This window comes from Berghia stephanieae, chromosome 1, assembly GCF_034508935.2.
Source record: "Berghia stephanieae isolate SIO BIC M18660-M18661 chromosome 1, UCSD_Bste_1.3, whole genome shotgun sequence".
In the NCBI taxonomy this organism is placed as follows: domain Eukaryota; kingdom Metazoa; phylum Mollusca; class Gastropoda; order Nudibranchia; family Aeolidiidae; genus Berghia; species Berghia stephanieae.
This window is the reverse complement of record NC_088360.1, coordinates 87,595,024-87,611,421: the sequence shown is the minus strand read 5'-3', so window position 1 is coordinate 87,611,421 and position 16,398 is coordinate 87,595,024. Positions and strand designations below refer to the sequence as shown.

Sequence of the window (16,398 nt, the reverse complement as noted above, 5' to 3'; positions counted from 1 at the left end):
CCAAAAATATTTCAAGAAAACAATGACATTTAAAGCAAAATTATAATGTTATTTTAAATCGTATAAGAATATTCAAAGCCTCTAAAAAATTAATAATGTCAATTTTATTCTTGTAAATATTCTCTCCGTTCCTATTTGTGTATGGCAACCATGGCGTCAACAAGTCACGGTTTGTCTGTTTGGGCTAATTCGGGCATTAAAAATCCAATTAATCCAAAAACAGGATTATCAGCTTCCTTAAAAGAGCGCACATCAATTAATTTTAACGATGTCCTCACAGACTTCAATGGTTCAAATGAATATTTCGATAATGAAAGATGTGCACAGGGTAAGCTCACGTCATCGATTGATGAACTACAAGCGGCAAAGGAGGAGGAGTTTTATGACAAGTTGCAACAGCTAAAGGCTGAGAATAAGAAAACGTTAGAAGCATATGAGAGACTTTACAAAGAGCAAATGTTTATTACTGGGACCCGAAATAGCCAAACTGAACTATTTCAGTATGACAAGTCGGGTGTTGATAGGGAAATTGATCCTGGCGTTGATGGGTTGATCGTCAATGGTCAAATACAAGATTCAGATCTAAATTCATCATTATCCAAGAAGCCCCCACCAGGTAAAACAAACAGTGCCTTTAAAAATGTCCCGACTACAAGCAAGGGTACTCCCAGAATATCTCAGCAATCAGTGAAGATGCAGCGCCCAAGCTCTGCACCAATTGAAAGATCTCAAAGCTTAGATGATGACAGATGGAAAGAACTCCTCTTTACTTCGAATATAAACCAAGACGATTCTGAAAATTATATCATTACCTCAAAAGACACTCTAACCAATGATTATGATAATATGCGTGCTAAAATTAACAACATGTGGGAAGATTTTAACATTTCACAACCTCTTCAAAGAAGACATTCTTTTTCATCATCTCGTAAAAAAACGTCTAACAAAGTGGATGAGAGCAAACCCAAGAAAAAGGAATGGAGACATAGAATTACTGTACCCGAGCCTTTTAGGATGTCAATCCGTGACTCATTGAAAGAAACAAAGAAAACTTCAGCTCAACAGGAGCTGGAAGCCAGAAGATTAGAAAAGAAGAAAGAAGAAGAAGCCGAATGTGAGAAAAAATTCAAAGCTCAACCTGCACCATCACACATTTACGTCCCTTTGTATGAAGAAATAATGGAAAGAAATAATTCTAGACGCAAATATGTAAAGCAGATCAGCCAAGAGCTTCTGAAATCACAAGTGAAACCATTCAATTTTGAATTAAGGGAACAAGAGAAGCATCATCAAAAAATGTTAACTACTCAACAAAAGCCCCCCAAAAAATCAAAGAAACCAGTTTTCAAAGCAAACCCTGTTCCAAAGCATATTTTTAATCATGATGTTGATGAAAAATTAAATGAGGATGAAGAGCTCAGAAAAATTAGGATAAAGATGCGATCAAAAGAACTTCTTAGAGAAGCGTCTCTTCCTCCAAATATGGCAGAAAGAGAAAAATTGAAGGAGCAAGAGCGCAAAGAAAAAGCAAGAAAGGCAAAACTTTCTACAAAGAAACTCAGGCCAAAAAGTGCGCACACTGTTCCAGATTATGACGCACTTTACAGAGAATTTCGCAGAGAATTATCCCAGCGTAAATCAACAAAAGAAGGAACTGTGGTCCAGCCTTTTGAATTAGAAACGAATTATATTAGGTCAAGTAGGGATAAAATAATGAAGGACATTGAAAATGATGAGAAACAATTAAAGGAGAATAGATGGCCATATTCAAGCTCAAGAGAGACACCACGTAGTTCTTTGAAGTACTTGGGTAAGTTTTCTAATTTGTCAATCTAGACATATCAATATATTGTAAAGTTGATCTATAGGAAGCTTAAGTACCTTTAAAGAAATCCGGATTAGTCATTTAGAGTGATTTTTATAGTGAAATTAATTTACTTCACTATAATGATAAGCATCCAGGCAAAACAAACATGTGGGTATTTAATTGTCACCTCTATTCTATATTGTATATAAGCTTGATTTTACCTTTGTCAATGAGCATCACAGTTTTTCATATATACCCCCAAGATCCTTTATGGAATCAAATTTTCATTTCATACAGTACAAGATATATGTTCAATTTAAAAAAATTACTTGCTGGTATTCAGAGTGACTTTTTATGGTGAAATTAATCTCCCTTCCAGTAATGTTTGTCAGCTTACGGTATTGGTCGATAATATTAGCAAAAATGTTTTGTTTTTTTAATTTGAGAGAGTAAAACCAGAACCCCTGAAATGTTCATGCTACTAGTTTTAATAAAATAAACGATTACCGATGTACTTTTCAAATGTGTAAGCACAGTATGTTGATAGAATAACCCAATACTCATAATATAAGATAATAGTAACAAAAAAAATGAATCCATGTCAATAGATTGCCAGGCATAGCAACAAGAGGTCTGGCGGAAGTATGAATTATTACTCTTACAATATCCATCACTGCCAAGTCAGGTAGTCATTGACATCTGAATCCAAGTGACATTAATTGCCTTAACCTATACATTGTTAAGGTCAGAGTATTGTGATCTTGTCAATCATCCAGTCACTTGCCATGCTCAACATTGCTTGACACAGTTGCTAGACAATATACAGTAAAAACTGGTTAAACCTAAATTCAAGGGGTATTCTTCTATTCCGGTTTAGGAATACCTCAGAAGGCTATCATGATTTTCAAGGGGTATTCTTATGCTACTGCTATCAATGTATCATTCATCCCACTGTCACACACAATGCATCGCACCAAATTGTTCATCTTTATGACTTTGTGATTGAAGTAGTGTAGTGTGTTTGTGTGAGTATATGTGTGTGAGTGTGTGTGTGTGTGGGGGGGGGGGGGGGGGCAGGAGGCATTGTTTGTACGTAGTGCTCCAAAAACGAGGTCCACGTAGTGCTAGAAGGTGACAAAGAGAGCAATAGTGTTATAACTCCAACATCATCTTTGCAGAGTTACAACATTACTGCTCTCAACCAGCACATTGTGTTCTCACCATCAAGTAAGAATGGACTGGTGTGTTCAAGGTGGGATTGGTTGGGAGGGGGGGGGGGGGGGCAACAGACGAATAAGGCATTGTGGATTAGTGTGGACAAGGGGGAAGGAGTTGGTGGCAAAGTGAAGAGGGTTTCAACAGAGGTGTGTGAGCAGTCTTGAATTGTTACAGGAGAGAGCATTGTAACGGCTGTATAGGGAAGTTTTTTTCTTAGTTTATTCAGTTATTCTGCAATTTCTTTTCAGTTTAAAGATATTTGGCTTTCCTTTTATCGATACTAGGGTAACAGAAACAAAGAGGGGAAAATGACAACATTTTGATTTCCTTTCGGTTTAGACATTTTTGGTTTAACTGGTTTTTACTGTAATATACTTTATCACAAGACCCCTGATACCTCATAAATAATATAACGGTTTTTATCAAGCCCTTTTAAATTGTTTACAGAATTATTAATCACATGTTAAATTCTAGATTATCATTCTAGCTGAGTCCAGTAACTATAATCCACTACTAAAGCAGGGCTAGAAACTTTTGCACAATATTATATTTAATACCATATTGATATATTTAATTTGTGTATTTATTCGATATTGATGTGAACCTTCATAAAACTCTCCTCTGATTAAGATATCATTGATTTTCTAGCAATCATAATTTCTTCTTCATCTGTTAGGTGCATTATCAACCTCAATGGATTCTATTCCTACTATTTCAACAAAGGCAGCAGATCTCAGGAATATTAAAGTGAAGTAAGTTACATTTTAGTTTACATTATTACAGAAAAACAAAACCAATATTGTAACATATTTAAAAATTGACAAACATATGAATATCCTTTTTCATTTTGTGTAAGATTTTAGAAATTTTGCCATTTGGGAGTGGGGTAGGTGATATAGAGGTAGGGGTCAAATAATTGCTTTGTTTATTCGAGGATTCTGTGTTCAATGAATTTGTCCTGAAATATCTTAAAAAATTGATTTATATTTCTATCATTGAATTTAAAAAAAACAACCTTCTCAGTTTTCTCCATCAACAAAAGTTATAGGCATAAATTGTAAATAATCAGATATTTCTGAATGTTAAGTTGGAAAATAATATCAGCTTCCCTACAGTTTTATAAATTTACAAAAATGTGACTGTAGTATGTCGGGTTATGTGCTTATATCTTGTCATTATTTGTGAATGTTTGTCTTCGTATTGATTTTGGTTCTTTGTTTATTTAAACGACTGTATTTGCTTAAACTTAATTAATGAGACTCAAGGGTAACCATGACATAAATAGAAAATTTTATCTTCGTTGTTATTACCCTGCTGTGTAACATCAATAACCTTTCTGACATTTCCCTATTTACAAGCACACGTTGTTAAATCTGGCATACCTCATGGGTTCCTAAATATCAGAATATCAGTTTATTTTTTTCTGCACAATGTCTATTCTCGCTGTACTGTTACTCTGGGAGCTTTCCCCTTACACAGCAGATCACTCCTTTGGGCCAAGGAATTGATACCTGTCCATTCACTCTTTCATCCCTCAGTGACTCTTTCATCCCTTAGTGACTCTTTCATCCCTCAGTGGGGTCCCATTCTGGCCCGGGTAAAAATAAGATAACTGAGACTGCTTCTATTGATCTTTTATGAAAATTACATTATGTTTATGTTTGCAAAATCATTAGTCATTATACGGCACAAGGTTGACTGTTTTTCTTATTTTTGCAGTGAAAGCTCTTTATCTATGTTTATTTTGTTGGTACAGTAGAACTCGGAAATAGCGAGTTCGACGGGTCCACTCCTGATTACTCGCTATTTCCGAGTTCTCGCTATTCCCGAGTTGCCAGGAAAGGTCACTCGGCCGTACAAAAATATGGAAAGACAATGTGTGTGGGTGTGTGTGTGTGTTTGTGCGTGTGTGCCGCGCGTGCGTGCAAATGACTGTGTGTGGATAAAGTGGGGTGAGGGCGGGGTTGGATACGACCTTCGTTAACTACGTAATGATTAGTAGGGGGAATTAGGCTAAAACCGTGCAAATTCGGGTTGAAAGCATGAAAATTTACATACAGGTTGCTAAGACCCATAGAAAAAACATCTGATATAGAACCACTCTGGCAATCAATCATAACGTATCGGTTTAATGCCTTAGATTTTACCTATTACAGCTATATTAAACAAGGGAAATAACTGCGTAAAAATCTATATTTTCTTCATATTCATTGTATTAGGGAAAATTAGTCTAAAACCGTGCACCTTGGGGTTGAAATCCTGAAAATTGGCATATAGGTAGCTAAGACCCGTATAAATAACACCGGATATAGAACCACTCTGGCAATTTATCATAACAGTGCGTTTTTAGCACTTTTATTTTTTCCTATATAGCATTACTTATTTGAGGAAATAACCACGACAATACAGTGCGTTCTAAAACTTTAAATACACGGGCACCATTTACGGTAGCTAACTGATGGTTATTTCGTGTTGTAACTAGTAGATAAAAGCGGGAGAGGGGGGAGAGGGAGTGAGAGAGAGAGAGAAAGAGAGAGAGAGAGAGAGAGAGAGAGAGAGAGAGAGAGAGAGAGAGAGAGAGAGAGAGAGAGAGAGAGAGAGAGAGAGAGAGAATTTTACTCATTACTGTACTAACCTAACTAGTAGATAAAATAGAGAGAGGGGAGAGGGAGTGAGCGGGAGAGACGGAGAGAGAGAAAGAGAGAGAGAGAGAGACGGAGAGAGAGAGAGAGAGAGAGAGAGAGAGAGAGAGAGAGAGAGAGAGAGAGAGAGAGATTTTACTCATTAGTGTACTGACCTAACACCCCCCCCCCCTCCTACACACACCCCCCCCCCCCCGCATCTACACAAGTCCGTGCAAGGCAATCCGGACCTTAAACACTTGCATCGGGTGCCGATACATTCTCTCTTACATGATCATTTGATAAGTTTTGGGACACTTTTGACAATTCTGGAAATAAGCTCCACAGTGGTTCATGTCGATCGTCACATTTGTTGCAGGGTTCTCTTCTATAAAAGATATGTTAGAAAAAGCTCGAATTCTTTCAAGAACTGTGACATCATGATTATCATCAGCAGTGACATCTTTTCAAGCTTGTTTTTTTAAGTATCGTGCATGACAAATTTTATGGTATAGGGCGGTAGTGTGCCTCCTGAACGACTAAATCTCCTCCGGCAATAAATGACAACATATCAGAATCTTTTATAGATAACGCTATTTCACGAATATTTTCTTCCATATCTGTTGCCAGTACAGAATGGAGTACTCCCGATTCCACGAGTTTACAAAAAAGCACGTTTGTTTATTATAGCCAATCTCTAATTTTGAACGTTGTCTCATTATTCTCGTGGGTTGCGAAATATATTCATTCGGTGACTCCTCCAAGTCAAATGACGAAGTTTGGAATTCTTGTAGGGCAATTCTTTTAGATTTCTTTAATTCTAATCGCCTAATTTTGTTGGCATTAAATTTTACACGACAATACTTATGCCACTTAGCATTATTTTGTTTTAAGCTTTCAATAATCTCAATTATTTCTGATGAATTAAAAAAATAGATACATCCAACTTGTTTTCATCACAAACCAAAGAATTAAATTGTGTTAAATCTTCAAAAAGAGTTTCATAGCCTTGCCCTTTGTCATACATCCTCGACTTAGAGGGACATTATAAACGGTCTGTGTTATCTTGTTGGCATATCAAACACTTGTCCCAGTCTCTGGGAGCAGTTCTTTTTGCTATTGTATGTGTATCTGAAATCATGCAAACACATTCCTTTATTAGGCATTTGCAATATTCTTTCATAACTCTCTCTCTCTCTCTCTCTCTCTCTCTCTCTCTCTCTCTCTCTCTCTCTCTCTCTCTCTCTTTCGTTCTTTCTGTTAAAGACCCCTCATCATCAGGCAAAATGTGTGCAGTGCCTTACATAAGGACACAATAGTAAAAATAGAACATTCTCCCATTGTCCCTTTGCGGTAAATAACGTAAAGTAAATAACTTGCCACAATACAGCATCATAGTGGTTGATGATGATGATAATGATGATAATTATAGCAATGTAAGTGGTATGCTGACTCTTTACTGTCATCAAGTTTGACCGAAATAGGTTTTAACTCACGTAAAATGATTATATCATTTTTTTGGAAAGAAAAGAAAACAGGAGGAGGGGAGAAAGAGCACTGTCCTTTGTCAACACCGGTTATCGGCATTTATTGAGCTGTGTTCTGCTAGTCTGTTTTGTCTACCCCTCTGCTCGTCTTCCCGTCTGTTTAGAGCAATTGATTATACTTATTAAATCAGATGCAGAAAATTTCATATTATAGAATATTGCTCGCTAGACGTCCTTTAAAACAAGTGAAATTGAATAATATTTACGATTAAATAATTTGAATGGTTCGTGAATCGAAAGTAAAGGGAAAGGAAAACTTCCGCTTCGACGCTAAAAATAGTCACCAATGGGAATCCAAAGGATGACGTAAAACAACCTTTGGTCGGCTTGCCTCGAATGTTTACACACTAAAAATGAAAGAAATTATTGTCGTCCATTTCAAAATTTTCTAATCTTAAAAACCTTGTATCTCAACTAATACTGATCTCCCAGAGTGGTTCTATATCATAAATTATAGGATTTTTCATATTCTACAACATATGTGATTTTCATGCTTTCAACCCTGTTTGCACAATTCAAGGGTTTTTTGGGCCTAATTCCCCCTACTAGATGGCCACAGGTTGAAGTTGATCCACCCCTTCCATTTCCATCAAGATTTCGTGTGTGTGTGTGTGTGTGTGTGTGTGTGTGTGTGTGTGTGTGTGCGCGCGCGTGAGTGTTTGTATGCACTTGGCATGTTTGATGAGGTAAGCAAGCGCATCACTTAGTGTTGGGTTATTTGATCGCTTTTACTCGATCGACGACCGAGCGCCAAGCCACGAGTCAGTGCTCGATCTCAATGCCGGAAGAGCGAGTTAGTAAAACGATCACTCGATCGTAAAACGATCAAGCGGGTTGTGAGCTTGAGACGATCTTGACACGTGAGACGAGCTTGAGACGATCAGGATTCGAGCGAGCGGAGGGGTAACGAGTGTTTCGAATCATTTCAAATTCAAACGATCACAGTTTGCCATCCGATACCAATCGCCAATGTTTGCACACGGTAGTCTGTGGTTCTTCCACAGCCCTCACTCCTTGTCAGATGTTAGTGTGTCTGGGTGGCAGTGGCAGGGAAATTCGTATAGGTGTATCACGCGTGTGTGACAAGACTTCATTAAACCTACTAAAGTTTGACTATCACACACACACACACACATACACACACACACACACACACACACACACTAAGGCTATTTCTATGACACACACGCATCCCTCTATCAATGAACACTCCTACAGTAGTGCGGCTATGTGGTCTAGTCATGACGTAACTATAGGTAGTACTCTAGTCGACCATGGCTCTCGTGCATTATAATGGTCTAGTGGTATGACACCCGCTTTGGGATCGGAAAGTCCTGGGTTCGAGCCTCGCGCTCGGTGCATAGTTGAGTCTTTGGACAAGGCTCTTTACTCACATTCTCTCACCGTACTCAGGTGTAAAATGAGTACCTGGCCGTTAACAGCGTTGTCTTTGTCTGAAAAATTGTAATATCGCCTAACAGGCGGCATGTCCCGTCCTACATATTAAATGTTGCTGTTGACCGGGGACCCCTTTACAAAGCGCTTTGATCACATTTAGTGGGTATTGTAAAGCTCAATTTTTTAAAGTAAAACATTAGCTTTGAATATGGAATGTTTCAATTTTAGATGCCTGTGTATTCTTTGTTAGTTCCCATCATCATCATCATCTTCATCATCATCATCATCATCAGGGGCAGCGGTACGGTCTTTGGTTGGCACCCGAAAGGTACCGAGTTCGATCACCCGCCGCTGAGTGGTCTTGAGCAAGTCACCTTGCCCTAACTAAATTTGCGGCGCTGCACTGCGGCTATCGCTTGGGTTATTCCAGTCTTCCCTTAGAATAGACCCGAAAGACGAATCTCCCCTATGGGATGAATAAAGGGAATTATGTTTAATTTATTTATCATCACCATCATATCAGCGGGATCATCATCATCACCACCACCACCACCACCCTAATAATAATGGATAAAATAAATATCAACACATTTCAATGTAATAATCAATCTAAAATCAATCAGTGCTCCTAAAAGACCCTTTGATTTCTTTGTCTAATTCGTTCCATACTTTTGGAGTCCCGACAAAGAAAGATTTTCAGCTAACTATAGTTTATATATGGGAATATTAATCAGTCGTTTATATTGGAATCGGAGTTGTCTAGCAGGTGTATTAGTTCAAAGCGCATTTCCAAGGATTTACCATGCTCAATGAACTTCACAATATTTTATTTAATTTATTCCTCCGGCACGCCATATCGACCATACATCCATTTCGTACAGTAGGCACCGATCGCTGTTTGGAGTCTTTTTGTATTAAAGCTCTTTACAATACCCGTCATTGCTTATAAGATAAGAATACATTCACACCTGAGTCAAGTGCCTGACACACGGACTTAACGTCTGGATCACAATTTTCAACAATCACTGTCACTCATCCGGCCATTGACAAGGCTTGATTTTGTGACAAGAGACACCGTACCACTGAGCGACCGAACAAATAATCACCATCTGCGCCATCGTCATCATCATCATCATCATCATTATCATCATCCTCATCACAGCCGTAACAGCCAGCAAAACCACAATCATCATCTTCGGGTCCGGTCTATCCGTGTGGGGGGTGGGGGTGGAACCTGCTAAAGTATTTCATTTTTTAAACAGAAACACGATAATCATCATCATCATCATCATCATCGTCATCCATTGTCGTCGGCATCGTTATCATCGTGTCCGGGCAATCCGTGTGTGTCTGGGTGTGGAACCTGCTAAATATTATTATTATCTACCTACCTAATAAAAACACACCATTCTTGTTCATTTATTTTTCAAATAATGAAATGAAAGGCACGACCTTTCCCGCACACACAAGAGGCGATGACGACCAGTGACAAATTATGGGAGGTGGGGGCGGCCGACAACTTTTGGCGCGACATAAATATGAAATGTTAAGGTGACAGCGGGATGATGGTGGTGGGAGGGGGGGGGGGGGGTCTCAACCCTTCACCATCAACAACTGTTTGATGGCGTGTGTGTGTGTGTGTGTGTGTGTGTGTGTGTGGTGTGTGTGTGTGTATGTGTGTGTGATGCGACGAACGATCATAATCAAGGCTGCCAGACAGCCAGATTTCTTCTTGCCCAAGTAGTCAAATAGACCCCAAATAGCCCAACACCACAAGCATTCTGACTCCCTTGAAAAACTCATTTGTTTTGATTAACAAAACAATCGACTACAGTTGGATAAACTTATCTTTTCATTTTTTTAAATAAAAGATTTTTTTTTTAAATGAATAATAATAGAAAAGCGTTTCTTAGTAACCAATTTTGAATTTGGCCATCTGGCAGCCCCCATCATAACCAGCTGCAGTCAAGCCAGCCACAGACATAAGAGAGGGAGGGGTATGTGAAGTTTCCTGTGGCAAACGAGTTGCTCGTGTTTTTTTTTTTCAAACGAATCACTGCTCGATGACGTCACTGACTCGAAACCCGCCCGAAACCGACTCGATTTTAGAGGACTCGATCGAAAACCCGCTCGATTTGATCGTTTCAAACTCGACCCAGCACTAGCATCACTCAATCACTGACCCACTGAAAATGATGGTTCCACGCTCCCCTCTCTCGCTGATCGTGTCGTTCGTTAACGAATGCTACTCGCTGACCGATACTGCTAAGTGTTGACATCTTGGCTGCCAGTGCTTACCTCGCGTGTCGCGTGGCACCGCACTGGGTGAATAATTGACCCCCACCCCCAATACACACACACGCACACAAACACACACACCCAATAAATGTGTTTCCCCTACTATGTACTACTACAGACTAGGCTACTACTACTATGTAATATTACTCGTAACGAAAAATAAGAAAAGAAAAGAAGCTAGGCTAAAAATATTTAAATCGCCCTTGTCTGTTGTTTTGCTTTACTTCGTTCGAAGTCCTAGGCTGGGCAGGAAATGCTCGTTATTTCCGAGTTGACCTCTTTTTCATACTCGCTACTTTCATGCTAATTTTATTGACTCAAATAAGAGGAAAAAACGGGGATTTAAATTTTACTCGCTATTTCCGAGTACGTTACTTTCATGTTCTACTGTATAGTTCAGACGTTTATTGACATTTAATTATTTGTGGTCAGTAGAACACTTCATTTTATTTGAAAATTAGTATATCATGCCTTTGTTTCTGTGAATTCTTCACCTTTTCAAACACTTTAATACCCCTATAAACTACATGCTGCACGCATTTTTGGTTTAACCGGTTTTTACTGTAATATACTGTATTACAAGACCTCTGGTACGCCATAAATAATGTAACGGTTTTTATCAAGCCGTTTTAAATTGTTTGCTGTTGGTCACAAGGGTAGGGGAGGGGTTGGGCTTTAATTTAAGCTAAAGAAATAAATAAATTAAGGCACATGGCATTGTACGGTTAGAGTTCCTAAGTCCTGTAATTCAATTATTGTGAAATTTCTGAAGCTCTAAATTTGAACTGCATTAGAGAAGATCATTTTTATTTTTAAAAGATATTTTCACAGCATTTTGATAAAGTTATATATGTTGATATCTGTTTTTGCTATACTGTATTTAAATTCATATTTTTTCTTCAGGAAAGAGAAGGAGAGGATGGAAAGTCGTCAGGCACAAGATGAAGAAGCTGAGATCAGAAGGAGAGCCAGGGAGGCCAAGCTGAGGCGATATTTGAATGAAAGAACAGTCAGTGATGATGTTCCGAGGCCTAAGGAATCCATAGCTGCCAGATTGAAAAGAATTAAGTAAGTGATGAGCTTTTGGCAAAATTTTATGCTTCATCATTCGAAGGACACCTAAAAACAGAAGTCAATAGTTTGAAAATAACATTTATTTATGAAATGATATATTTTTCTTGTCACCTGCCAACATGCTCTGGGACAGAGGCCACTGTTTAAATTAAGGAAATTTCAAAAATAAAAAATGTGGTTCCATAGTGATTGTGACAACCATCTTTTAAAATATTTAAATGAGACGTAAATGCAAAACCAAGTCCTATTTAATGTAATAATAGCCTTAGTAAAGTGAATCAACTTACACAAATTTAAATAACAAAGTCGTTTTATTCCACGCTGCTTCATGTTTTCTGTTCACTTTTTCTCATTCCAATTCCTGTGCTGTGAATAACATTTTACTTTAAAATCAGTCATAAAGTTTGATTCTACTATGTGCAAATTTTATTTATTATTTTGTATTCGTTTATGATAACTCATACAGACAAGAAGATCGAGAAAGACAAGAGGCATATCAAAGAGATTTAGATGAAATGAAAGCCCGAGTCGAGTCTTCTCCATTGCTGGTAGAAAAGTTCATGAAAGTAAGCATATTAAGGAATTAGAGTACAATGTCAAAAACTATTATTCTGGTTTTCGTCTTTATTATTTTATAAGGACTAAATACAGTAGTTGATAAAGATTTTTAGATTCTTAGTAAAATTCTGGCCAGGTAAAAATAAGCCATTTTTATATTTTTTTAATACATCCACAATATTAGAAATTATCAGTTTGTTTGATTAGCTGATAGAAGAAGAAAGAAGAAGAAGAAGAAGAAGAAGAAGAAGAAGAAGAAGAAGAAGAAGAAGAAGAAGAAGAAGAAGAAGAAGAAGAAGAAGAAGGAGGAGGAGGAGGAGGAGGAGGAGGGGGGGACTAATAAGAATTTTCCTCAAAATACCACTCTCATAATTTTACAAATTTTATATTTTATTATTCCAGGAAAATGCGAAAAAAGAAGCCGAGAGAAAGTTCAAGTCCACGATGAGAGATGTGGGACTGAACGAGACAGAAATCATAAACAGTCACAGAGCATCTAGTATTAGAAGTGGAGATGGGTACAGGTCAGGAGATGGGTACAGGTCAGGTTCAAATGAAGATCTTTATGCAGGAAGTGCAGACATGACATACACCAAGGCAGACTCAGAACGAGAATATAGTGCTGAGGAAGATGATGAATACTAAGAGAAAAAAAATGGTTGCTTTGAACGTCAAATCAGTCAACTTCCCAAAAAATGTTTATTCTTGGTATAAATTGAAGTAAGTAAAAAAAAAGTCATCTGTTTTGGGGATGGGGGGTTGTTTTTTTTTTCTGCTCTCATCTGATTTCTTGAGATTTTGTACATAGTTAACTTACCTTATTGCATAAATCTCACAAATCTGCCTTACCCTATCATCCTCTGCATTTATTCATAACTATATTTAGATAAGGAAGATATTTAGATTACTTTTGCTAATTGATCCAACGGCGTCATTTTTATACTCAACTTTCCTGTTACTAATTTCTGACTTTGCAGAACTTACTGGATTTTTGGAGTTTAGAAATATGTATGTTATATATATGTATATACATACAATTTTTAAGGTTGCTTATATGGTCTTTAATGTACATTATTGTGATCTTGGCATGTCATTCTTTAAATAATATATTGGCTCTAACCACAATCAAAACTCTTTATTATTTTTATTTGTATTCTGATAGTCATTCCATTGCTTACTTATACATTGTATCATTTGATGTAATCAATATATTTATACACTTTACCAATGTTTTAATCTTTATGAATATTGTGTCAGTATCTTTTGTGATAAACTGGGGAGCAGGCATTTTTACAATATAATTTTCAGCATAGTTAAGTTAAATAAATAACTAAAACGTCACAGTATTTTCCTAATTTATGCAATCATTGGATTTTTTATTCTCAGTTCAAGTTTGATTAACTTAATAAAAATATTGCTGTAGAAATGACCCCATTGGAATGAGTGGGTTTATCTAAAATTAACTTGTAAATGTATCAGTTGTTTTATTGCTTGCTGGACTTAAAATCAGCGTAAACCAGCATGTTTTATTTTTGTTCTCCCGGTCCCCTTGGACATTATAAGTGTTGTTAGAATGTGGCCACTGAAAAGGTGTAACATTTTACTTGAAAATTGTAAAGACCTTATAATGCTTATGATTGTTATTCTGTGATAATCACTGTTTAACATTGATATAATCTAGCTAATCATAAATATTTTTTTCATGGTTACGAGATTGAAAATTTTTTACCTGTTGGAGTGTTCAACTACCACAATGAGAATACAAACAATATAATTTACAATCGATTCAGACAATAAAACTTCAGAATAATTTATGAAAATATTGTATGTACTTTAGTTTTGGACGTATACTTTCTTTTAGTATGATGTGAGTCTCTAACAATGGTAAAACATTGCTATTTAACTAAATTGCTTGTTTCTAGACTAAGAGTAAGAGCTCATTTGAGTAGTTGACTTTCAAAATATGCGAAGTCCCATTTTCATCATTCAAAGAGAACCGCAATTTGTTGTCATTTATTCATCGACTTAAAGAGGAGAATTCTTGTCTTGTGTGCCTCATAGAACAAGACCCCGAGTGTTTTGGAATTCCAAATTTTCTCTAGTTATTCTATGGGGTCCAAAAGATAGCTTGAGATTGTTAACTCATTTCCTTTGTGGATGTGACTTAGGACGTTTTGAAAGTAAGCTACTCATTTATCGAAGAATATTATTCTGGCCTTTTGCTTCCTTGTTGGCTGAATATACCTAAAATAATTCAGTTGTTCCCGTTTCTAGACTAAGAACTTATTTTTACAAAGAACAATTATTCTGGCCTTTTGCTTGCTTGGTGGAAACCTTGAGGTAGCAAAGTAACTAGATCAATAAAACGGCATCAAAACGAGACTACACACTAAGACTAGTCAAGCAGCTTGTTTTTTCAAGATTCATTCACCAGCATAGCTCATAACTTTGAACTGGACACAACTGTATGAATATTTTAAAAAATCAGCGATTTTGTCAGACATTAGGTCTTTTGGGTTTTTATCTTGCTTTATATTTCATTTATTTTATAAATTTACTTTTTTTTTCTTGGTTTTGTTTTGAGCTTTCATGGAGGGAATGGGATCTTAAACATATAATTCATTACAATCAAAGTTCAATCAATTTTTATTAACTGGCGCTCACAAAATTGCACTAATTATTCTCACTTATCACTGCCTTATTGTAACTTCATTTCCTCTAATTTTGCAAAAGTAAACTTTTCCAGTCATAGAGATTTGACATGGATTGTGAATTATCAGTAATAAAAGTATGCGTGAATCCAGCACTTTAGTAATTAATTCCTATCAATAAATAATTGCATACAGTTGATTTGTGAGAGAAAGAATCCCAATACGCACTTGGTAGTTAAAGATGAATTGCATCTTTTTATCTTTCTTCTTTTTAAAATAAAATATATAGTTTTTTTCAAGGGACAAATATTTCTTTTGATTTACCATGTATTATAAATTACCATATTAATATTAATTAAGCTTATTATGAACAAACTTAGATATTAAAGAAATTTTTTGTTTTGTTCAGTTCTTAGATTTTAGGATTCTCAATTTATTATTACTTGCATATATATTTATAAATAAAATAATAAACATTGATTTAGTTCAGGTCACCTCCATGTCTTGTTTATTGTTCGTTTCAGTTTCATGGAATTTAATTCAGAATCCCCCCCCCCCCCTCCTTTCTTTTACTCATAAAAGATGTTATCAATCCTTCATGTGTCAGTTGATAAAAGTGCTTTTACATCTTCAGTCTCAACATCCCTTTTTGAAAGTCAAAGGAGTTGCAGAACCAAAGTAACATAGATCCAGGGTGGTCATTAAAATAAATGTTTTCACTGCTGCTGGTTTAGATCTATGAAAACACAAATGAAAAGAAAAACATTCAAAGAAGTTATATTATTTATGCTTTCCAATTGTTTTAGTTTTACCTTAGAATGTGAATGCATCAAATCCCATTGTTGTTGGTGTTAGGGGTTTTACTACGCTTGTGACACAATTACGTCATTTCAGCAGAGGTAAAAAGGAGGATAATAAAATTGTTAAAAGATTTTGATCAGGCTAATAAGCCCCTAAAAAAACAAAAACCAACAAGTTCAAGAGAGGTCAAAAGAAGATCCTAGAGTAATCTATCCTTGTTGCTAGTCCCATACTGACACTGCCAAAGCATCTTTGTCAAAAGGGATACACTCAACTGTTACTTATGTTTGTTTTTAAGGATTTCACGGCGCTTGGAATTGCAACACATTTTGGTCATATAGGCGCCAGTAAAAAGGAAGAAAATTGGATAGTAAAAACATTCTTGATGTACAATCGAAAGGACTTGAGGGAAAAGTAAGACATAG

The 16,398-nt window shown here is 36.5% G+C and overlaps 1 protein-coding gene across 1 annotated transcript; it reads left to right on the top strand.

Moving 5' to 3' along the window:
* Positions 1 to 136: 136 nt before the first annotated feature.
* Positions 137 to 15,664, top strand: LOC144960485 (protein FAM161B-like). Its single transcript, XM_078893626.1, has 5 exons — positions 137 to 1,810; positions 3,702 to 3,777; positions 11,793 to 11,957; positions 12,430 to 12,529; positions 12,924 to 15,664. Exons 1-5 carry the CDS (start codon positions 142 to 144, stop codon positions 13,164 to 13,166), a joined length of 2,253 nt encoding a protein of 750 aa, XP_078749752.1. The 5' UTR covers positions 137 to 141; the 3' UTR covers positions 13,167 to 15,664.
* Positions 15,665 to 16,398: the final 734 nt, after the last annotated feature.